The 25,474-nt window shown below is 39.8% G+C and overlaps 1 protein-coding gene across 2 annotated transcripts; it reads right to left on the bottom strand.

Moving 5' to 3' along the window:
* On the bottom strand, positions 1-25,474 carry XK (X-linked Kx blood group antigen, Kell and VPS13A binding protein). Of its 2 annotated transcripts, none has more exons than XM_072135803.1 (3): positions 24,561-25,474; positions 2,374-2,636; positions 1-1,338 (listed from the first exon to the last, which is right to left on the bottom strand). In XM_072135803.1, the coding sequence occupies exons 1-3, from the start codon at positions 24,893-24,895 to the stop codon at positions 515-517; spliced, it is 1,422 nt and encodes a 473-aa protein (XP_071991904.1). In that variant the 5' UTR covers positions 24,896-25,474; the 3' UTR covers positions 1-514. The 2 variants fall into 2 exon arrangements, with proteins under 2 accessions (XP_071991904.1, XP_071991905.1); XM_072135804.1 differs by lacking the exon at positions 24,561-25,474 and adding an exon at positions 23,923-24,462.

Raw genomic sequence — 25,474 nt, 5'->3', positions numbered from 1 at the left:
TTAACAGTTATTGAAAATATTTATTGTGTATTGTAGGAAAAATTTTGTTGCAAGATCATTGAAATAACATTACATTGCAAAAACTAGGCAGTTTATAACATATCATCCTAGAGTATGCATCTTAGTGGATTGTTAAAAATTTTTAAATTGTCGTAGAATATTAGGAATTCAAAGTAATATTGAAATTGGCGATACATTTATAAAAAATATTTCTAAAGAAAAATATGACTGGATTGTACATGACAGTATTGTGTTCCAGGTGAAGGTAACAGTTACCAAATTATCTGTAAATACTTATAAAGCATTATCTGTAATTTTAAATCATTTTATTATTATTAGCTTTGCATATTTGAGCCATATGTTTTATTCATTATCTGTAAAGCCAAATAATGTCTTTTATATAAGCTAAATTCCACAAAGGTACTTTACATGCTTGGAAGCTGGCATATCATATACAATAGTCCTATGGCAGTAAAGTGACATTGTTAGAAATGTATGTGGTTAAGTTCTTTTTTTATGCACTGGTAGATCCATCCACCTGTGTATTTCCATTCTGAGAATCCACAGCCTTCATATGTTCACTGATATCAGAACTATTTGACAACTTGGCCCCAAATTTATCCCCTTTGTTTGGGGCTTTTGATGGTATGCAGAGGTAACACAAGAATTTGAAGCAGTATAGGAGTCCTTGTGAAATGCTTGAGGAGAAAAGTTTTTTGCAAGGATGGCAAAACTGGTAAAATACAAGCATGAACAGCACTGCCATACAATATGCTATAAGCAGCTGCAAAACAAGCAATGGGGCACATACATACATGTAAACATCTGTTTTGTATATGTACCACAGCAACAAGAGAGCAGCATTTTCTATAAATCTTACCATATAGTACACTGCCATGCGGTACCAGTTTTGGGATTTGTTAATTAAATCTGGATCATTCAGCTTGAGTTGAACAGCAGACCAGCAAAATATGTTGATGCCAGCATAAAGAAAGGTAAGAAAGCAGAGTACTATAGAAGTACCAACTCTTGACAATGCTTTTTCTATGTTTTCAGGAAAAGGAGACTTACTCTGCCAAAAAAGAATCCATGGATAAAAGAAAAACACAACGAAATTTGATAGCACCACGGGCAGGGTCCATATTTGAAGCACAGAGCTGAAAAGCACTAGTACGATGACTCTTGTGGCAATCTCAAAGCTCCTCCACAGGAATATGCATAGATAGGCAGATGGTCGAATACTTATATCATAGTCATCATACTTGATCTTTATGGCCAAGATGTTGCAACGCAATGCTCCATACACAATAGATAGTAGGGAAATGCACATGAAGACGCCTGCAATTATAATATTGTTATTAACATTACAGTAAGAAGGAGATTTTATAATAATAATAATAATAATTCTTTATTTATATAGCGCACACAGATTACTCAGCGCTGCACAAAGCATTCCAAATAAAATTTTATATATCTGATAATTAAGATGCATACTGTATTTGGTGCATAAAGTATTAGTCACCTTACATATTTTGTTCTTCCCCCTTTATTATATCCCTTGATCCCCAGTACTCATAAAATGACAAACTTTTTATCAAGCATAAACACCCATGTGAAGTTTTCTCAATAGTCCAGTGTGAACTCTGGGGATACGGGCTGAGACCTCCATCTGCTACTCCATTGAGCAGAACATGTCTGAAGAAGGATCCCAAGGGGGAGTAGCGCATGGTGGTCTCAGCCTGTATTCCCGTAGTTCACACTGGACTATTGAGAAAACTTCACATGGGTGATTATGCTTGATGAAACGTTTGTCATTTATGCATTAGTGGTGATAATAGAAGAGCCATTATATTGAAGTGCCAGTGTGCAGAGCGTTTATGTGAAGTGCTGTATGTCCTGCAGTCAGCAGGTGGACTTTGAACCAGTTGGAGACAGAAAGGTGGAATGTCCCAAGAGGAATGGAATCCAGAAAGGACATTGCTTGATTGGGCTCACTGAGAGTGCTGAGGAGGGACCTCAGCAGTGTTTCTTGAACCTAGAAGGTAGCTAGGGTTCAAGAAGTGAGGTAGTGGCCTATGTAGGGGCAAAGCGTTTGTTATTTTTGTTCTTGTAATAGTTTTAAAGCTGATAGAGCCGTTTCCTTTGTATTGGTACTAGCTCTTATGTCATTGCTTGGCACTTGGCACCACAAAAGACGTCTGTGAGGCCCAGAAGCTTCTACCATTGATGCTAAGTTACCCCCTAACCCCACAATATATAGTGAAAGACCCCTGAGGTCAAGATTTTAGGCTTTTCAAACGTCAAGTGTCTACATTATATACCAGATGATTTCTTACTAACAAAATAATTATAATAAACATTGCTGCTACTTACGCACAGATACTGAAACATTTTGCTTTAATACAGATATGTATAACTGAAGTGTTAGTTGAGGTGCTGATCCGAGGAAAGCTTGGATGACAGAGGATCGGCTGAAAGCAGACCTGTGTGTATAGAGTTTTCTTTCAGCTTGACCCACTTCCTTTTCAACTTCTTCTGTAAATCCTCCTTTGGGTAACTGCCTCTTTCTGGTGATACTGACATATGGTTCCTCTACTTTACCAGCTCTGAAGTAGATATAGAAGACCTCAATACACCTAGACAATAACCAAAAAATTATATTAAATTAGTTAAATGAAAAACTTGTATGAGAATTAATGAATTAATGCATGCAGCCCCTCCCCCTTTACTTCATACTGTGTCCCGTGTTTTGTTATATACTGTGCCGCCTCTAATAAATACCATCCTCCTTTAATTCGATATATAAACTGTGTCCCTCTATATTAGATATATATTTATAATTCAATATCTATACAGGCGGTTCCCTACTTAAGGACACCCGACTTACAGACATCCCATAGTTACAGACAGACCCCTCTGACCTCTGGTGACCTCTCTGAATGCTTTACTTTAGTCTCAGACTGCAATGATTAGCTGTAAGGTGTCTGTAATGAAGCTTTATTGATAATCCTTGGTCCCATTACAGCAAAAAATGTTTAAACTCCAATTGTCACTGGGGCCAATTTTTTTTTTGTCTGGATCTACAATTATAAAATATACAGTTTCGACTTACATACAAATTCAACTTAACCCATTCCCGCCGCGGCCCTTTTTCGAATTAGCTTTTTCATTTTTCACTCCCCACATTCCAAAATCTGTAACTTTTTTATTTTTCCATGTACAGAGCTCTGTGATGTACCGGGAAGCGGGAAAAAAATTCCAAATGCAGTGATATTGGTAAAAGAAACGCATTTGTGCCGTATTCTTGTGGGCTTGAATTTTACGGATTTGCACCCCAAATGACATGTCTACTTTATTCTTTGGGTCGGTACGATTACGGGGATACCAAATTTGTATAGGTTTTATAATGTTTTCATACATTTAAAAAAATTAAAACCTCCTGTACAAAATGTTTTTGGGGGATTTTGCCATATTCTGGGGCTAATAACTTTTTCATACTTTGGTGTATGGAGCTGTGTGTGGTGTCATTTTTTGCGGATTTTGATGACGTTTACAATGTTATCATTTTTAGGACTGTGCGACCTTTTGATCACTTTTTATAGAATTTAAAAAAAAATTTTAAATGGCAAAAAAGTGCCATTTTCGACTTTGGGCGTGATTTTCCGTTACGGGGTTAAACGCAGTGAAAATATAAAATATTTTGATAGATCGGGCATTTTCGGATGCGGCAATACCTAATGTGTTTATGATTTTTACTGTTTATTTATATTTATATCAATTATAGGGAAAGGGGGGTGATTTGAATTTTTAGGTTTTTTTATTATAATTTTTTTATTATAATTTTTTTAAATTTTTATTTTTACTATTTTTCAGACTCCCTAGGGTACTTTAACCCTAGGTTGTCTGTACGATCCTATCATATACTGCCATACTACAGTATGGCAGTATATGGGGATTTTACTACTCATACATTACCATGTGCTGACAGCACATGGTAATGAATGGGTTAACCCGAAGTAGCTTCGGGTCTTCGTGAGACCCGAAGCTACCATGGCGACAGATCGCCGCTCCCCGATGACGATGACGTCACCTTTGCCGACGGTGATCAGCGCTAAAACACCCGCGATCGGTGCCGGCACCAATCGCGGGTGTTACCGGTAAGCCTTTGCTGCAATATGCCCTCTCCATGTACCGGGACCCGACATGTGACGTACTATTACGTCACATGTCGGTAAGGGGTTAAGAACGAACCTCCGGACCCTATCTTAACCCGGGGACTGCCTGTATATATAATAGTCTCACTGCACTGTGACCAGCGAAATATAGGACATGCTCACTTGTCTTTGGAGAGGGAAGGGGTCAGCAGCACTTATCCTTTACTCCTCTCTAGTTCCGGGCGTATGTTTATACGTCATGTGAATGTACCCCAAGGCATCACCCCCAAGAGCACTGTACTGGTAACCACAGGGAGAAAACTAGCTTCAACGAATCCATACAATAAATATTCAAAACGCCCGGTTAAAAACATGATAAAAATTCTCTCATTTTGGTTCATACTGTAAATAGTATGAAACATGACTCCCCCTCAAAGGAGACATAATATTTAATTACTATTATGTGTCGCTGAATGAAGCACAAATGTGCCTCTTCTATTAGATATATACACTGCGTCCCCGCTATTAACTATATATTTTGCCCCCTATATTAAATACTATGCTCCATTTATTAGATATTTCTTATGACCACTCTGTTAGATACTGTGGTCTAATTTTTCCACAAAAAAACTGGGAAAAATTATTAACTCAAGTATAAGCCTAGAATGAGAAATCTATTGATCACAAGCTACCCTCATTAAAAAAAATGCTCAGGGCCTCCCCCAGTATATAGGATGGCCCAGCACACTGCCCCAGTATATATGGTTGCCCCGCACACTGACCCCAGATTATTTGTATCCAGCACACTGCCCCCAGTATATATGTATTCAGCACACTGCCCCCAGTATACATGTATCCAGCACACTGCCCCCCCAATAAATATGTATCCAGTACACTGCCCCCCAATATATAAGTATTCAGCACACTGCCCCCCACAGTATATAGGTATCCAGCATACTCCCCCCAATATATATATATATATATATATATATATATATATATATATATTTCCAGCACACTGTCTCCAGTATATTTTATCCAACACACTGCCCCCCAGTAAATAGGCATAAAGCCCACTGACCCCTAGTATATAGTTATCCAGCACACTGCCCCCCAATATGTATGTATCCTGCACATAGCTCCCACAACACACTCCCCCCCCCCCAGTATATAGGTAGCCAGCACACTGCCTCTCCAGTATATAGGTATCCAGCACAATGTCCTCCCAGTATATAGGTAGCCAGCACACTACCCCCAGTATATAGGTAGCCAGAACACTGCCCCTCCAGTATATAGGTATCCAGCACACTGCCCCCCCCCCGATATGTTTGTATGCAGCACATAGCCCCCCACAATATATAGGTAGCCAGCACACTGCAACTCCAGTATATAGGTATCCAGCACACTGCCCCCCCCCGATATGTTTGTATGCAGCACATAGCCCCCCACAATATATAGGTAGCCAGCACACTGCAACTCCAGTATATAAGTAGCCAGCAAGGAATATGTCTTAAATGAGCAGTAATTTCACTCACTGTTGGACAGCAAACAGTATTCTAGTTTGGGAATAAATGTATCTTTAGTAATGTAGGAGTCTCTTATTAATAATATACAGGACTGCAGGGAACTTTTACTTTTGAACTTTATGGACCAGCAAATCTGCCAGCAAACTACTCCTGTTATAGGTGAAGGGCTGACCAGATCCAAATGGAATGCTGTACCTGTATTTTAATGGTTGACCTATTAATATTCTGTAGTTTATACAACTCTCTAATATATTTATAGACATTTTGTTTTCAGAAATATCACAGATATTTGTTTGTGAGAGTTGTTGCTCTAAATAAAAAGGTATCTGCACATCATTATTGTGTGTCATTGCCAGATGTCTATGTATCAGTAGAGTCAATTACAGCTTCTGCTGAGTGCCCATGGCATTATAGAGCACATCTATCAATCTGTTTATGACAAGACTCTTCTGGGATTTGCACCACAAAACTGTCTGCAACATTTATCAAGGGTTTTATAAACAAAGAAAAAAGTCAGTGCGCCAAAAATTAAATATGTTAATGTTCCCGAATTTTGCTACAGCTTTTTTTTAAATTAAGCCAACTAAGGCTACATTCACATGAACATATGCATACGGGAGGTGAGTGCTGCTTACCCCTCTTCTCTACAAAAAAATAGAGCTGCTCGGCTGTTCTTCCGGCCGAAGATAGAACTTGATCTATCTTTGTGGTGGCCACGGCTAGGAACAGTGAGCTCACCGTTCTGAGCCCGAGTGTCATAGCTGTCTATGTGACCGAATATATGTTGCCCTGATGGATGTGTGGCTGGGTCATTAGGCAAACTAGGACTAGAGAGCAGTTTAGGACTGTCTGCCTTATTATGACACCTTGATAAATCAGCCCTACTATTTCTTTAGCCTATGACTAATGACCATGACTAATTACATTTTCCATCATCATAGCCTTTTTGAGGAAAAATGTACATTTTTTTTACATTTTTAATATATGGTGCTCAGGCTGTGTGAGAAAGAGTAGGACATATGAAACAGGCTATGTAAGGAGGGGGAGATGGTAGTAAAGGCCTATATCACATCTTGAAAAATAGCTGCAAAGCCACCTGCTATCCATATAGAGCAGGGGCGGGGAATACATTTTCTGATGGGGCCACTTGGAATGGTTTTAGAGGGCCAGACTAATATATTTAACTCAGTTATACCCAATACCTATATACTGTATTCAGTATATAACGTAAATTTAAAAAAAAAACTGTATATAAAACATTACAATGATTCAATGAAAATAAGGAGGACCTAACTTCATTATTATTTAATGATGGGAAGCTCAAATTTTTCAAACCATCTCATGCGGGTCGGTCCGAGATAGGTAGAGGGCTGGATGTGGCCCTTGGGCCGTACAATGCCCAGATCTTATAGTGGATCTCTGCACTCTGCTCCTACTGTCCATATCCCTACTATCGATCACATGAAAAGTACCAGTATAAAAATATTTATTTTCCTCTAATTTAGGGTCTGGTTCATGGTCTGTATTAACCCTTTTCTGACATTTGACGTAATAGTATGTCACAGGTGGCAGAGACTTGCCGACCCCTGATGTACTATTACATAGTATATGCTGCAGGCATAGCGCTTAGTATGAGTGCTTTGTTTGGGGGATGCTGTGATGGGTGACACTCATTAACTACACACAGCACCCTCACCACACACTAACTAAACACCGCAAACTCACTACACACAGTACACTAACTACACACAGCACACTCGCTACACACAGCACACTCACCAAACACTAACTACACACAGCACACTCACTACACACAGCATACTCACCACACACTCACTACACACAGCATAATCACCGCACACTCACTACACACAGCATAATCACCGCACACTCACTACACACAGCACACTCACCACAGACTAACTACACACAGCACACTCACTACACACAGCACACACACTAACTACACAAAGCACACTCACTTCACTCAGCATACTAGCCACACACAGCATACTCACCGCAAACTCACTATACACAGCATACTCACCACACACTCACTACACACAGCACACTCACTACACACAGCACACTCACCAAACACTAACTACACACTTGATGTCTCGGCGCTTTACTCAAACATTCCCCATGATAAAGGTATCGAAACAGTGGACCTGTGTCTCAGCCGCGATCCAACCATGCCGAATAAACAAAAACTCTTTATCCTCGACGCTATAAAATTCATACTCACACATAATGTCTTCACTTTTCAAAATAAGATCTATAGACAGACCCGCGGAACAGCTATGGGGACTAGGTTTGCCCCCAGTATCGCAAACCTTTATATGGGTGAGTTTGAGAACAACTTCATCCAAAACAACCCCAAATGGGAAGGACATATTGTCTTGTACCGAAGGTACATTGATGATCTCCTCCTGATCTGGGATGGCCCAATGGAGAGCATCCTATCCTTTGTCAGCTTCATCAACAACAACGATTGGGGTTTAACATTCACCCCAAATTACTCCAACCATGAGATTGAATTCCTTGACCTACACTTACAATCAATTGAAAACAAAATCCAGACAAAAACGTATTTTAAAAAAGTCGACACCAATAGCTTTCTGCACTATAAAAGCAATCACCATGTTAAATGGAAAAAGAATATCCCTTACAGTCAATTCCGTCGTATACGAAAAAACTGTTCAGAAACCGAAACCTTCATAGAACAAAGTAAAATCCTCTCTAACAGATTTTACGACAAAGGATTTCCCAGTGGAGTTATTAACTCGGCACTAGAACGTTCTAAAAAACTCACACAATCCGAATGCCTCCTTCCTCCCAAAAAGATACCACCAACAGATCCCCAAAAAAACGATTTCAAGATCAACTTCATTACCACCTACAACAGTGAACATAAATCTATCACAAACATACTGGAGAAACACTGGTCGGTGCTACTAAACGATCCATACTTATCCAAAAGCCTAGCAAAAAAACCTAGCGTAATATACAGACGAGCCAAAACACTCAAAAATCATCTGGCCCCCACAAAGTTACGCAACACTACGTCCAAGACCAACCAAAGAAGTTCCGTCCTCCCTGAACTCACTGGCAGCTTTAAATGTGGCCAAGCTGGATGTAAATGCTGCTTAAATATCATCAATAAAGCTAGAACGTTTAAAAGCAACACCACTGACGAGATCTTTAACATCAAGAGTTTCATGAATTGCTCTTCGATGTACGTCATATACCTCCTGGAGTGCCCATGCGGCCTCCAATACGTTGGCCGCACTGTACAACAACTAAAATCCCGTATGAACAGCCATAGGAGCAACACCGCTAATGGCTACGTCAAACATAGCGTCTCAAGACATGGTCTCACACATCACCAGAAAAATTTCACCTCCTATACAATAACACCCATTGAACAAATCCCTGATGGGCACGACCGCTTTAAAAAATTATGCCAAAGAGAGACATTCTGGATCTTCAAAATCAACTGCCTCACTCCATTCGGCCTTAATGAATCCTTGGAAAATCATTTCTAAATACACACCATCAACAAATCTATCATAAATATCATGTATACTCTCTAACACCTATAATGAGTAACACCAACTCTCTAATACTGATGTTTACATCTTTGTCATATTCTGTCACATGCAATATGTAACATATGTATACATTTGTTTAATATTTGTATATCATGACATCCTTTTTTCTCGTATACTCTTTTTCTCGTATACTCTTTTTATTGATTAACACCGACTCCCTAAGACTGATGTTTATATCTCTGTCATATGCCATATGTAACATATGCGGCATTTGTTTTAATATCTGTATATCATGGCATCCTTATTTCTCCTATACTCTTTATATTGAATATGGGTTAAATTATCCCACTGTCTTACTACTTTTTTACATTATAAATCTCATCCACTACCTCAGAACACTATCATTTTAAACCCTTCCCTATTATCGTCATTATCTATAACAAACTCATTTCCAATCAATTTTACTCTTAGTTTAGCAATGTCCGCCTCCCGCGACATACCCCGACTAAGATACTTCGTGCACTACTCTACACGCCGGCTACGTTGTGTCGCGCGTTCTGCGCATGCCCCGAACCAAATACGTCACCGCTAATCCCGGCGGACATATTGTTGGTTTCTAACCAATGAGCGCACGCGCCTACATCTCCCTTGGCGCGAGCTCCTCCCCTCCCATTCATCTTTTAACCCTGGCGTCCCTGAGTCTCCTGTTAGCCACAGGGATACAACTACGCTTCCCCCGTGGTACAGGTAAGCGATGGCTCTGCCTTCACACAAATCTTTTGCCACTTACTTATTTATTTATTCAGTCTTAGCTAATTAGCTCCCCTATCCTGCTGTGATAACTACTTACTCATTTTAAATATTTTTTTTCCTGACAACTTTTGTTTTACTCATTTTTTATTCATTCATTTACCCATGTTTTACCTCAACAGAATTGATCACCGTTTATCTTTAACCCCTTCACGCTCCGCGGCGGATATATCCGCCACGGAGCGCAGTGACTTAGCGCTCAGTGGCGGATATATCCGCCACGGCGCTTATGCCGGCTCGGCTCTGGATCAGAGCCGAACCGGCATCGGGAAACACGGGGTGCCGGCTGTAACTAATAGCCGGCACCCCAGTGTAACACCCGCGATCGGAGTTGTCTCCGATCGCGGGTGCTTAACCCGTTAGATGCCGCGGTCAGCGCGACCGCGGCATCTAACAAGTATCTGGGGGGTCTTTCCCCCACGATCGCCCCCCCCGAACCGTTTTCGGGGGGCGCCGATCGTTGCTATAGTAACTCTGGGGTCCAATCTGGACCCCAGAGTTACTAGCAAGAATTGCCAGTAAGATGGCGTCTGTGACGTCATCTTACTGGCAAAGTGCCAGCCTATGCAAGTGTATAGGCTGACACTGATAATACTCTGCAATACATCAGTATTGCAGAATATTATCATGAAGAAGCAATCAGAAGATTGCTTCTTCATGTCCCATGGTATAAAAGTGAAAAAGTAAAAAAAAAAAAGTTATTCAATAAAAAAATAGTCATAAATCACAAAAAATGCCCCAAACCCCCAAAACATATAAAGAGACATATAACTCAAAAAAAAAAGTCTAAATCATAACACAAACCCCACATATATAGTATCACCGCGTCCGTAACAACCCGTAGAATAAAAGTAAATCATTATTGAACCCCCACGATAAACGCCGTAAAAAAAAACTGTTATAAACCCTCCAAAAATTATGATTTTTACCTTTTCAATCCCACAAAAAATGATATAAAATGCGACCAAAAAACCATATGTACTCAGACATGATACTGGTGCAAAGTACAACATGTCCCGCAAAAAACAAGCCAGCTCCGTAGCCAAAAACGTAACAAAGTTATGCCACTTGGAAGATGGCAATACAAAAATTATAGATTTTTCCCCACATTAGGGTTTTGTTTGACAAATTTAGTAAAACGTAAGAAAATATATTCATGTCTGGTATCCCCGTAATCGTATCAACCCATAGAATAAAGATAACATGACTATTAGTCTATACGGTGAACACCAATAAAAAAAAAAGTCAAAAATCCAGTACAGAATTGATGCTTTTCTACTCCTGCCCTCAAAAAAAGTTCCTAAATTTTCAACAATAGGTGATACCAACCCCAAAATGGTAACAATGGAAAGAGCATCTCATCCCGCAAAAAAAATGCCATCACATGGCCCCAATAACGAAAAAGCGAAAATTTTATAGCCTTCAAAAGGGGCCAATGAGGAAACTAAAATCCTGGCAGCTGCAGCGCCCTCCTTCCCTTCTGCACCTCGCTGTGCGCCCATAAAACAAGTCACAGCTACTTGTGGGGGGTCTTTGTACTCAGGAGAAATTGCAGAACAAATTGTATGGTGGGTTTTCTCTTTTTATATTTTGGAAATGTGTAAATTTTAGTGCTAAATGAACGTATAAGGGAACAATATGACCATTCTAAATTTCACCTCCATTTTGATTCAATTACTATGAAGATCTCAAGGGGTTAACAATCTTCGTAAAAGCTGTTTCTGATAGCTTGAGGGGTGCAGATTTGAAAATGGGTAGATTATATAGGGGGTTTTGATGCTAAATATGTAAAATTTCATTCAAAACTGTATTTATCCCCAAAATAGTCAATTCTGAAAATCCGGAAAAGCGATATTCTATTTGTAAGCCGCGTGACGTCAAAATAAATTATCCAGATATTTCAGAAATTATGAAAATGTAAAGTAGACAAATGGGAAATGTTATTCAGCAACTTATTTAGCTGGTAAATCTATCTGCCTGAAAACGCAATGATTTAGAATTTCGAAAATGGCAAATTTTTCAAAAAAATTATCATATTTTCTTTTTTTTGTAAATAAACGCAAAACTTATCTGCCAAAATTTACCACTAAAATGAAGTACAACATGTGGGGAAAAAACAATCTCAGAATCGTTTTGATAAGTAACAGTGTTCAAAAGTTATAACTATATAAAGCGAAGCAAGTCAGAATCCAAAAAATCGGGCTGAGCCTTAAGCTGTAAAATGGCTGCGTCCTTAAGGGGTTAAGGTAACTTACAATACAATACCAATTATCTCCACATCTACTTAGATCTCCCATTTAATCTTACCGATCCCCTACCTCCTATATATGAATATATAGACCCTCCCCTTTACATCCATCCATCTCTTTCTTCCACCGCTTTCTCATGGTTTCTATTATACTGCCACACAAGTGTATAATCATTTCTTTTTTATATATATTTTTTTATATACTCTTATGAATTTTATATGAAATCTATGTCCTTTTATCTTGTCTCTATGTTAATTGTCAATTTGTATATATGGATACTCTATTTTCAGTCTCATTTCACTTGAGAAAGGAGTCCCTGGTACTCCGAAACGCGTTAGTGTCCCGAGATTATCAATAAATACTTTACCTTACTTGACGTATCCGTCTGAACCTGAGTGTGCGCCACATTAGACAGCATCCAACCCACCACGTTTTACCTCCATCCTGACCGTCCTGGCAACCGCGTCTCGATGACCACTGTCTTAGGGCAGCACCCCTACCATCACAACTGAGCGATAACTAGTGTTGTGCCTAATTTAGCACAACTATATCTGGTGAGCCTCAGTCCTTTTGATTATGTGTAACATCACCAGCTATGTTTAACTAACTCAAAATTACTACTCTATGAGCGCGACCCAGTCTCTCCTTGTTTGCCTTTCTTCTCTCTCTAACTACACACAGCACACTCACTACACACAGCATACTCACCACACACTCACTACACACAGCCTACTCACCACACACTCACTACACACAGCATAATCACCGCACACTCACTACACACAGCATAATCACCGCACACTCACTACACACAGCACACTCACTACACACAGCACACACACTAACTACAAAAAGCACACTCACTACACTCAGCATACTAGCCACACACAGCATACTCACCACAAACTCACTATACACAGCATACTCACCACACACTCACTACACACAGCACACTCACTACACACAGCACACTCACCAAACACTAACTACACACAGCACACTCACTACACACAGCATACTCACCACACACTCACCACACACAGCATAATCACCGCACACTCACTACACACAGCATAATCACCGCACACTCACTACACACAGCACACTCACTACACACAGCACACACACTAACTACACAAAGCACACTCACTACACTCAGCATACTAGCCACACACAGCATACTCACCGCAAACTCACTATACACAGCATACTCACCACACACTCACTACACACAGCACACTTACCACAGACTAACTACACACAGCACACTCACTGCACACAGCACACTCACCACACATTATGGCACAATCACTATACACAGCACATTCATTGCATGCTCACTACATACACAGCACACCCATCGCACAGTCACTACACACAGCACTGCAATCCTGCTACTGATATTTCCCTCTTTAGAAGCACAACAGGCTGCTCAGCCTGCACGTAACAGGGGATAATTGCCAAGCGTAATGGTGAGGCATTAAAGGGGTATTCTCGTCTGGGCATTCACATTCAGTTTGATAAATCTTCCATATATAAACATTTCTTCAATTAGATGTTATTAAAAAAAATGTTACTGTTTGAAGATAATTTCTCATAAATGTAGCCATTTTGTCCCTAAGAAATGAGATAGCTTCCTCGGATACGGCCACCTGTGGTGGAGGGATTGCACAAAGAAACAAAAGGTTTTTGTATATAAGATGTCCGAGGAGTTACTGCATGTCCTACAGCCGTCCTGTGTTAATGATCGCTGAATCCAGGTGGTCAGGCAGGACTCTATAGTGCATATCTGGCCACTGTTGCCAAAATGTGATGTGGTCGTATCTGAGAAAGCTATCTCGTTTCTAAGGGACAACATGGCTACATTTATGAGAAATTATCTTCACACAGGACTTTTTTTTTAATAACATCCAATTGAAGAAATGGTTATATATGGAAGATTAGTGAAACTGAATGTGAATGCCCAGACGAGAATACCCCTTTAAAGCGACCTCTGACCATGCCCGTAACAATCTGTACAATAACAGTATTGACCAGCTCGATGAACACCGTAAAAAAAAACCCTGAAAAACTTGCCAAAAAATGTAAATTTTTTTAATAAAATCCCTTCACAAAAATGTTCCAAAAAGTTATCAAAAGAAGTTATGTGCGCCAAAATGGTACCACTGAAAAGAACAATTGAACGCTTGAACAATTGAATTATGTCTCTGAAAAGATGACAATACTGAAACAATTAAGATTTTCTCTATATAAGTTTCTCTACATTAATAATGTAAATATATATATATATATATATATATATATATATATATATATATATATATATATATATATAATGAGGTATTACTGTAGTCCATAGTGATCCATAGAATGATATTAATTTTATGGTACAGTGAACAGCATAAAAAAAATGTAAAAATGATGATTTTCTTTTCCTCTATACATATCAATAAGCTAAAGACCCACTAAAATGAAGTGTTTGTAAAGTGCATCTAATCTTGCAGAAAATAAGCCCTAATATGTCCAAATTGCCAAAAAAATGAAGATTATGTAGCCTTTAAAAAGTAACAATACAAATCTGCTCTGAATGATGCAGCAAAGGGTGGACTGGGAATTTAACCCCTTAACCCCTTAACGCTGAAGCCACTTTTCACCTTCCTGACACGGCCCATTTTTTCAAATCTGCCCTGTGTGACTATAAATGGTTATAACTTTGAAACGCTTTAACATGTCCAAGTGATTTTATAATTGTTTTCTCGTGACACTTTGTACTTCATGTTAGTTGACAAATTTTGGTGGTATGTTTTGCATTTATTTATGAGAAAATCAGATATTTGGTGAAAATTTGGAAAAATTCTCGATTTTCAAACTTCAAAATGTTCTACTTTTTTCACACATAGTCATAACAGCAAAAAAAACTAATAACTAACATTCACCGAATGACTACTTTATGTGGACATGGTTTTTTATGCAAACTCTTATTTTTGTAGGATGTTATGGGCCTTTGAACATTAGGTGCGATTTTTCACATTTTCATAAAAACCGCAAAATCCTGCTATTGAGGGACCTGCTCAGGTTTCAAGTCACTTTGAGAGACCTAAATAAAAGTAAAACCCCATAAATTACCCCATTATAGAAACTACTCCCCTCAACGTACATAAAACAACTTTTATAAAGTTTATTAACCCTTTAATTGTTTTACAGGGGTTAAAACAAAATCGGATACAATTTTGAAAGTACATTTTTTTTTGGCTAAATTAATGTGTTTTTCAAACAATGTACAAATTCTCAGTGGATAAAATACCAAAACGCTGCACAAAATGTGATATCTAATCCCTCCCGCATATAACAATACCCCATATGTGGTGGTAACCTGCTGTATGGGCACACGCCAGGGCATCAAAGAGAAGCTGCGCAATTCAGAGAAGATTATCCATTGTCACTTTTTATTGGCTATACAATCTTTATTTTTTTGGCAATTTGGACATATAAGGGCTTATTTTTTGCGACATGAGATGCACTTTACAAATACTTCATTTTAGTGGGTCATTAGCTTATTGATGAGATTTTATTAACTCTTGAATGTATGGGTAAAAAGAAAATTGTTAATTTTGGTTTCCTTTCTTTTTGTTTTTTTTGGGGTTCGTTTTTGGGGTTATCTTTATTCTATAGGTCACTACGATTACGGTGATACCTCATTTATATAGTTTTTCATTTATTTTTACAATTTTACTGGAAAAAAAGGAATATAGAGGAAATCTCATTTGTTTTTGCATCAGCATCTTTTCGGGGACATAACTTTAATATTTTTTTGTTGACAGAGCTGGTTTAGGGCTTATTTTTTACGTGTTGAGTTGTCCTTTCAATTGATACCATTTTGGCGCACATAACTTTTTTTGATCACTTTTTAGAACATTTTTGTGAAGAGATTTTTCGGGTTTTTTTTTACGGAGTTCACCGAGCGGGCGCAGTAATGTTTCTGAGTTATTGTACGGATTGTTACGGACGTGACAATACCAAATATGTGGCGTTTTTGGCGATTTTGTGTTTTTTTCACTTTATTGCATGAATATAGGGAATGTTTGTGTTTAGGGGACTTTAACTTTATTTAATTAATTCTTTTTATTAAAAAATGCTTTTATTAAATGTTTTTAACTGTGTTTTTTCACTTTTACAGGTTAGCTTGAACAAGGGATCTACTGATCACTTGTTCAAGCTATTCTTCACCTTACACAGTGTAATACAGATGTATTACACTGTGTAATGTAACACACTGAGCATGCTGAGGACCCGGCTCACGGAGGAGGATCGCGCAGCCCCGGGCACCGGCAGTCCCGGGGCTGCGATCGGAAACACGGACCCCCCGGTAAGCGTCGCGGGGGGGTGTTTGATTCTTGCGAAACGCCCACAACACGCCGCGGTCAGCGCGACCGCGGCGTGTTTGGGTCTTAACACCCGCGATCGGAGAAATCTCCGATCGCGGGTGTTAGAGGCGGGTGTCAGCTATAATATATAGCCGACACCCGCAGCTTCTGGCCCCGGCTCCGTTCAGGAGCCGGGGCCAGAAGCTTGACATAATAGTACTGCATTTTGCGGGAACGCACATCCCGCCATGCAGTACTATTACGTCAAATGTCGGGAAGGGGTTAATGACCGCCCTATCGGGAATCTACGGCGGTCATTAAGGGTACTTCTTTTGACACAACGCCTTGAAACGGAGGCGCATCAGAAGAAGATTTAGGGACATCGGGTCAGTCTGGTGCCGATCTCGGGCTGTGATGTCACAGCCCAGACCCAGCACTAACACCCGGGATCGTAAAAACTCTGTGGCATGCAAGTGTGTCCCCCGTGGACCGGACCCCCCGGTGTGCTTAAATCATTTTAAATTAATTAAATAAATAAAATGAAAGACCCATAATCCCCCAGTTACACATATAATGCAAATAAAGTATATAAAACACAAAAAAATTTTACATATTTGGTACCACCGTGTCCGTATTAATCTGTACAAAAAATCTAAATCAATATTAAACCCGCTTGGTGTACGACGTAAAAAAAAAAGCACGAAAGTCTTCCTGTAATATACAACACCATTACAGAAAATGTTCCCTTATATTATACAAATGAAAAGAACAACTCTTTTCGCAAAAAATAAGCCCTGAAAAGAAGTTATGGCCCTGAAAAGTTGTCAATAGTAAAAACAATGCGATTTTCTCCAATATTGGTTTTGCTCAGTAAAATTGAGCAAAGATAAGAAAAACTATATAAATGAGGTATCACTGCAATCGTAGTGAACCAGAGACTAAAGATAAAATATTATTTTTACGTTACGGTGAGTGGGGCGAAAAAAAAGGGGTAAAAGTCCAAAATAAAAGTTGATGATTTTGTTTGTGTCCCCCCTAGTTAATAAAATCTCATGAATAAACTATGAGATATATCAGTACATATGGGGTATCAGTACACTCAGAAGAAATTGGGCATCAAATGTTGCAGAGCGTTTAATCATTATGAAACTGTCAGTTCTGGCCTAAATGAATGTATTTTCCCCAAAAAAATTCAAGAGTTTCTAAATCGCAGGTCCATATTATTTTAACCCATGTGAAACACTTAAAGGGTTAATAGACTTAATAGAAGTTGTTTTACATACATTGAGGGGTTAACTTTTTATTGTGTGGTAATTTATGGGGTTTTACTATTATTTAGGCCTTTCAAAGTCACTTGGAAGCTGAGTTATCCATCAAAATGTGAGTTTTGGCAATTTTTATGAAAATGAGAAAAATGGCACCTAAAGTTCTGCACCTCATAACATCCTAGAAAAATGAGAGGACGCATAAAATATCATCTCATTCCGTAAATATTAATTATCAAGCTTTTTGGGTAGTTTTACTTCCTATCTGGTAAGCAGAACATTTCATTCTTGGAAAATGAAGAATTTTTACAAACTTTTACCAAATTTTCACTTTTTTTTCAGAACGAAACGCAAAACTTATCACTTAAATTTTACAACTAACAGTCTCAAAATCACCTGGGTGTGTTAAAGTGTTCCTAAGTTATAACCAATTATCGTGACACATGTCAGATTCGAAAAATCGAGTCTGTTCATTGAGCTGAAAACTAGTGTCGGTGATGAGGGGTTAAGGTGGCCCTGAAAAAAACTGTAAAAGTGGCCCCATTTTGTGGGCGGGGCAATACAAGTAGGTGTGACCATGTGATGTGGGTGGAGTTACTAAACTCCACACGAACTATTTATAGATGGTCTAAATCAACATGTACAGCACAGAGAAAGAGGCACATACTGCCTCCCTTATACAGGAATAAAGCTTTTTTAAAAAAAAAAAAAAAGAACAGAACTTAGTACTGACTTATATATACAAAAAAAAATCATTTTAAAATCATGTATATGTGTTGTAATATGTATCAATGTTAATAATATATTTCATAATATAATTATTTGGATGTTATAGTCTTGCCTTATCTCTCCTTTTTCTATGGAGTACAATCGGTTATTTACCATGCCATATAACATAGCCAGCCAGGTTCCCCCTCAGTATATAGCCAACCAGTCCCCCCAGTATATAGCCAGCCAGGTTCCCCCTTAGTATATAGCCAACCAGTCCCCCCAGTATATAGCCAGTCAGTCCCCATGTATATAGCCAGCCAGCACCCCTGTATATAGCCAGCCAGCTGCCCCGTATACAGCCAGCGTACCCCGTGTGTATAGACAGCCAGACCCCCAGTATATAGCCAGTCAGTCCTCTGTGTATAGCCAGCCAGTCCCCACATTATATAGCCAGCGAAGCCCCTCCCCAGTATATAGCCAGCTCCTCAGTATACAGCAAGCCAGTGCCCCTAGTATACAGCCATCTGGCCTCATGTAAATACCCAGCCAGCCCACCCAGTATACAGCCAGCCTCCCTGTATATAGCCAGCAAGCCCCCCCGGTATATAGCCAGACTGCCTACCCCCCGGTATATAGCCAGCCTGCCCCCCTGTATACAGCCAGCCTCCCCCCCACGTATACAACCAGCCTAACCCCCCAGTAAATGGCCAGCCTGTCCCCCCCCCCCATATACAGCCAGCCTGCCCCCGTATACAACCAGCCTGCACCCCCTGTATACAGCCACCCTTCCCCACACAACTCCACACAAACTATTTGTAGATGGTCTAAATCAACATGTACAGCGCAGAGAAAGAGACTCATACTGCCTCCCTTATACAGGAATAAAGCTTCTTTTTTAAAAGAGCACAACTTAATACTGACTTATATATACAAAAATAAACTTCAGTTCCTTCTCCGATAAATATGAATGTAACTACTATAATGCTGCCCCTTAGTACAATATATTATAATACTGAATTTTATGTACAAGAATATAATACTATAATACTGCCCTCTACGTACAAGAATATAATTACTATAAAACTGCCCTCTGTACCAGAATATAACTACTATATTACTGCCCCCTATGTACAATCATATAATTAATATAATACTGCCCCCTATGTACAGGAATATAACTACTATTACTACTACTACTCCAAAAAATAGGAACAGAAAAAAACAGGGAAAATGGGAGGATACAGCCTGCTCCCAGAAATACCATATATCCCTGTGTAGGTTATAACACCAAGTCCACTGCCCCACAAAACCGTAAGATATATAACCTATTGTACTCCTCATAAAAAGTAGAGATAAGGCAAGACTATAACATCCAAATAAGATGAAATGTATTACAATCTTTATTAACATTAATACATATTACAACACATATACATGATTTTAAAAGACATTAAATTGATGCAGAGTTACAATGATGGTGCACAGACAAAAGCAGTCATGCCCGGACATACAAAGGAGATGTGTAGTAAATTATATAGATGAGGACTGGTAAGGAAATTAAAGTCAAAACCCACAAGCTATAATGAACTAATGGTAAATGTTTGCACAGCAAAAGCTCGTGCCATCTGGAAGTTGTATAGAGGCACATGTAATGAAATAACAGTCCTTACCAGGTTAATTACACAGGTAATAAACTCCGAAGTCCGGGGATGATTGCGTCCCCGACGCGCATTTCGGCTCGTACTTCCCCCAGACGAAGGCTCAGTACGAGCCGAAATGCTTGTCGGGCACACAGTCATCCCCGGACATCGGAGTGATGTGTCACATGTCAAATGTAAAAAAAATAAAGGCTTGTCAGGAAGGTGAAAAGTGGTTTCGGTGGTAAGGGGTTAATTTCTATGGTCGGGACTAGGGTCTGTTTAAGTTATTTCTTGACAGAAGAATATTGCTTTATATTAAGTGCTGGCTACAGGTTTGGCCCCTTGTATAGTACGTATAGTATTGCAATGCAGATCTCAAAACAAAAAAGGTTCTGCAACCCTGCAATAGAGTGACATATTGGAGCTCATTTACTTACGTGGCCGCTGGAGTTCACTGAAAGTGCATTGTTGGATGAGAATGCACCATGCTGCGATTCACTAAGATCGTGCGCCCGATATCCTGAATGTGTCGCTTCTCCGCTCAGGTCCAAAGGAGTTATCCTTCTTTTTAGAGTGCATTGTAAGTGCTTTGTCTTGCGACACTATTTGAAAGTTAAATCCCGTACTGAGTCTGAATCTGTCGAACGAATCTGTCGACTGGCGCTACAACAAAAATCGATTGCGTGCGACACAATCCCAGCACAGACACCTGTTAAATACCTGTCAAAGCCGTGCAATCCCCAAAAAATTCCAACGAAAGTGTGATCCGCGACCCTTAGTTAATGAGCCCCATTAACTGTGGTCCCTTTTTTAAATTTTTTCTTGTGCTTATTAGTTTAACAGCAATGAAGAGGCTATTCCAGTAACCTTAATAGTACAATTTACTATTTATGCAGACAATATTACCAGAAACGCGTCTAGCGACAAACAAAGATACCGTGGAGTTAGTGCTCAATTTAACCATTGCAGCTAAAATAACAGGAGCAGCCAAAATAACAGGAGCAACTATACGTCCTCCAAAGAAAACCCATCCCTTTAACCTGGGAAGCGTACAGTTAGAGACGATCATCAGCTGGAGTAATCAGACGGAGCACAGCATATTGACGCATGTGCACATCCACTCTGGGGACGCCGAGACACTGCCCATCCTCACAGCACTGCCGAGCCTGTCCAATGCGATATCTGAGTCTAAGGGCGCGTTCACACGTTGCGTTTTGGTTGCCTTTTCATTGCGTTTGAAACGCATATACAACAGCTGATGAGAGGTGATTTGCCTAATTACATTACCGTTTATGTTTGTAAACACAATGTTAACGCATGCGTTAATAAAACTCATGCGTTAATGCGTTGTTAACGCATGTGTTAACATCGCATTTACGATGCGTTTTGTAAACGGAAATATTAACAGTGATGTAATTAGGCAAATCACCTCCTCAGCTGTTGTATATGCGTTGAAAACGCAGGTCAAAACGCAACATGTGAACGCGCCCTCAGGAGGACTCTTTAGTCTTTCGGGAAAACCGTGAGTGTGACACTGGTCACGACAGACACGACTTTTAGTGAACAGTACTGTTTACAACACTTTTCACAACATTTTTAAGCAAAATATATAAATTTCATTCCCAGCGAACATTATTGGGACATATTACAAGAACCAACTATTTCATTACTCTGAACTCCAATGAAAAATCTGAGGAGTTAAAAGGCGTATAACTTATCGGCATATATGAGCTGTTTACAACTTATTGGCTTATATGAGCTTTTTACTTGCATAAACCCCAAGGTACATAATTATAGCTTCATTTATATTCTAATTTTTTTTATTAAGGGCACAGATGTGAACTTGGGCCCTGTGGTGCCATTTGTGCCCCTTTTTTTTAGCCCAGCCTGAGATATTACAAAGTGTTACACACTGGTATGCATACGATTAAATTGTACAATATTGTATTTTAATTTGATGTATTATTTGATGTAATTTGTATTTTAACCATTAGTTAATAAATAACATGTATGTATAGTATCTAACCATTAGCATGGATTGGTGCTTGGTGCAATTTCCCCTTTTATACCTCCAATTTTCATACAGTTAAACACCTGTATATCACTTGAGCACATTCATTGCTAGTTTTGATTCAATGTTGGGGTTAAGGTAGTGCTGAGTTATTACCATTGCTGTTCCCCTCTTTTTAGAGTGTATTGTAAGTGCATTGTCTTGCCACACTATTTGAAAGTTAAATCCCGTACTGAGTCCGAATCTGTCGGACAAATCTGTCGGCCGGCACTACAACAAAAATACCTGTCAAAGCCGTGCAATCCCCGAAAAATTCCAACGAAAGTGTGATCCGCGACCCTTAGTTAATGAGCCCCATTAACTGTGGTCCCTTTTTTAAATTTTTTCTTGTGCTTATTAGTTTAACAGCAATGAAGAGGCTATTCCAGTAACCTTAATAGTACAATTTACTATTTATGCAGACAATATTACTCACAAAAGTTATATTGTTATATGTAAAGATGTAGGTCACGACCTGGGTGGTGATAGCTACCAAGGGCTTTTTAGGTGGTATTTCTGAACTGCTGGCCTCTTTCTTCTATCTCACACTTTATCTTCATTCTATCTAATGTGTCTACAGAGCTGGATAGATGAACAGTAACCATCCAGCAGAAATGTCTTTCATTGCTTGAGTGGAATTAAAGCTAACAATAACCTGAATAATTTATGATATGTTTCACAAGTGGATTGTGACCTCACATTACCCACCCTGACATGCAGCACAAATGTAGAAAGGTGTGATATTTCTAATAGATTTACTAACATATTGCATAATTCTGCCATCAATAAATCAGACAGAATGGATAAGATTAGTTCTTGTGTATTGTAGTTACAGCATCCATAATGGATTGGCTTAGACCATTTTTAGGATGGATGTCTGTTTGGACACCAAGGCACCATCAAAAAAGACTAACAAAGAGGGTCTTCCTTGAGTAAGTCTATTGGGAATCTTTGATACCAATGTTAATCAGAGGCCTTATTAAGGTTCCTACATCTTTCATTTATGTAATAAAATGAATATAACATCATGTCCCCTAGTTGGTTTTACCTACAGTGTATGTTATATAGTGTATGAACCTACAATGTATGTAGTAAGATTGTACTTACCTATAGTGTATGTGTACTGACTAAGGCCTCATTCACATGGCCGTTGGGGGACGTATATACGTTGGATATAAGTCCCTCATAGGTCGGTAATGGAGGCGAGGTGCCGTATGGAGCAGTACGGTGCAGCATCGTACCGTTCCGTGGCTGTGAACAGATAGGACATGTCCTACCTTTTCTCAGAATACGGCGCTGTGCCCCTTGTTCCTCTATGGAGAGGGGCAGGGATGAGCAGCACTCACCCTTCTTCCTCTCCCCGGTGCCGACGTGTGCAACAGCAGTGTGAATGTAGCCTAACAGTGTACGAGTATGTAGTGAGTTTACTTACCTATAGTATATGTATACAGTGTATGAACCTACAGTGCAGGTAGTGAGATTGTACTAACATAGAGCATATGTGTACTGTGTATGAACCTACAGTACCTAGTATATAATATGCAGTGTATTAACCTACAGTGGATGTCAAGCATAATCAAGCAAAGTCAAGACACTTACTCATAGATCCAGGCCATATGACTGTGGTAATCTTCTTATATTTGTTATCTATGGCCTCCTTCCTTTTCAAATCAACGTGTAGAATTATGCTAATGACCCTGTGGCCTAGCTTCTCTTTAATCTGGCTTTAACAACTGTTACACTGTCTCCCCTCCCCTTACTCCTTCTGCCCTTCAATGAGAAGATACATGCTCCCTTACATAGAACTAAACTCATCTCTGCTCCTCCAGTGCAGGTCTATTATAGCCTTGATCTGACTCTCACAGCCTACTGTGAAACCCCATTACAGCCCCAAACAACTGCAACTTCTCCTATTGATAGCCGTCATACAGCTGCATATACAGGATAATAAACTAGTTATGACAATGAGAATAAAGTAATAAAATGACAATAAACATTGGCTCAGCCCTAAAGACCCCAAACAGCACAAACCTTTTTCAGTAAATGGGTTTTTTCATGTAAATTTGTTTAGTAAATCTGCACTTAAAAGCACACAGTAGCAGGAAAATACACAGAGCATGTAGACAGTGGCATCCTGCTGGTGACATAGGTTAGGCATCCCTCTCATACCTGATGTGCACCATTCACAGCACCCCTGCTTTCTTACATCCATGAGCTCCATGTGCACCCATCCTCACCTGACCAAGGGTCCGAGCTGCAGAAGGTGCAGCAGCAGCACCAGGGGTCTGTCCTTGCTCAGGTCCCTGTGGATAAAGATGAGGCTGAGCTGTACCAGCACACAGGGCAGGAGGCAGAAGAGGAGGGTGAGGGAGTGCCAGGTCCTGTCTCCGGCGGAGCTGTATGTGCTGCTTACATACAAAGCGGTCACCGTCTCTGACACAAACAGGACTACAGACAGCAGCACCGAGCCCGGGAATTTCATGCTGACTGACTGGGCTGCGGGTAAAGAGCACAGAGGCTGACACACCCGGCCGTGCCCTCCCCCAGCAGCCTGCATGTCTGGCCCCATCATCACACTGCAGTGATGCTGCTGCTGCTGGTACAGCTGGGGAGTAGCAGTGAGGTGGATGAGGCCGTCCTCTCACATGCTGCTATGTATGAAGACTGGGCATTGTGACAGTATACAGATATCCCAGGCTGTTCCTCACACATATGTACATAAAGTGATACCACACAGTATACAGCTATCCCAAGCTGTTCCTCACACATATGTACATAAAGTGATACCACACAGTATACAGCTATCCCAAGCTGTTCTTCACACATATGTACATAAAGTGATACCACACAGTGCACTGATATCCCAAGCTGTCCCTCACACATATGTAGATAAAGTGATACCACACAGTGCACTGATATCCCAGGCTGTCCCTCACACATATGTACATAAAGTGATACCACACAGTCCACTGATATCCCAGGCTGTCCCTCACACATATGTACATAAAGTGATACCACACAGTGCACTGATATCCCAGGCTGTCCCTCACACATATGTACATAAAGTGATACCACACAGTGCACTGATATCCCAGGCTGTCCCTCACACATATGTACATAAAGTGATACCACACAGTGCACTGATATCCCA

The sequence above is a fragment of the Engystomops pustulosus genome, chromosome 2 (assembly GCF_040894005.1).
Source record: "Engystomops pustulosus chromosome 2, aEngPut4.maternal, whole genome shotgun sequence".
NCBI classification, from domain to species: Eukaryota; Metazoa; Chordata; class Amphibia; order Anura; family Leptodactylidae; genus Engystomops; species Engystomops pustulosus.
The sequence above is the reverse complement of the archived record's forward strand: the minus strand, read 5'-3'. Positions and strand labels throughout refer to the sequence as shown.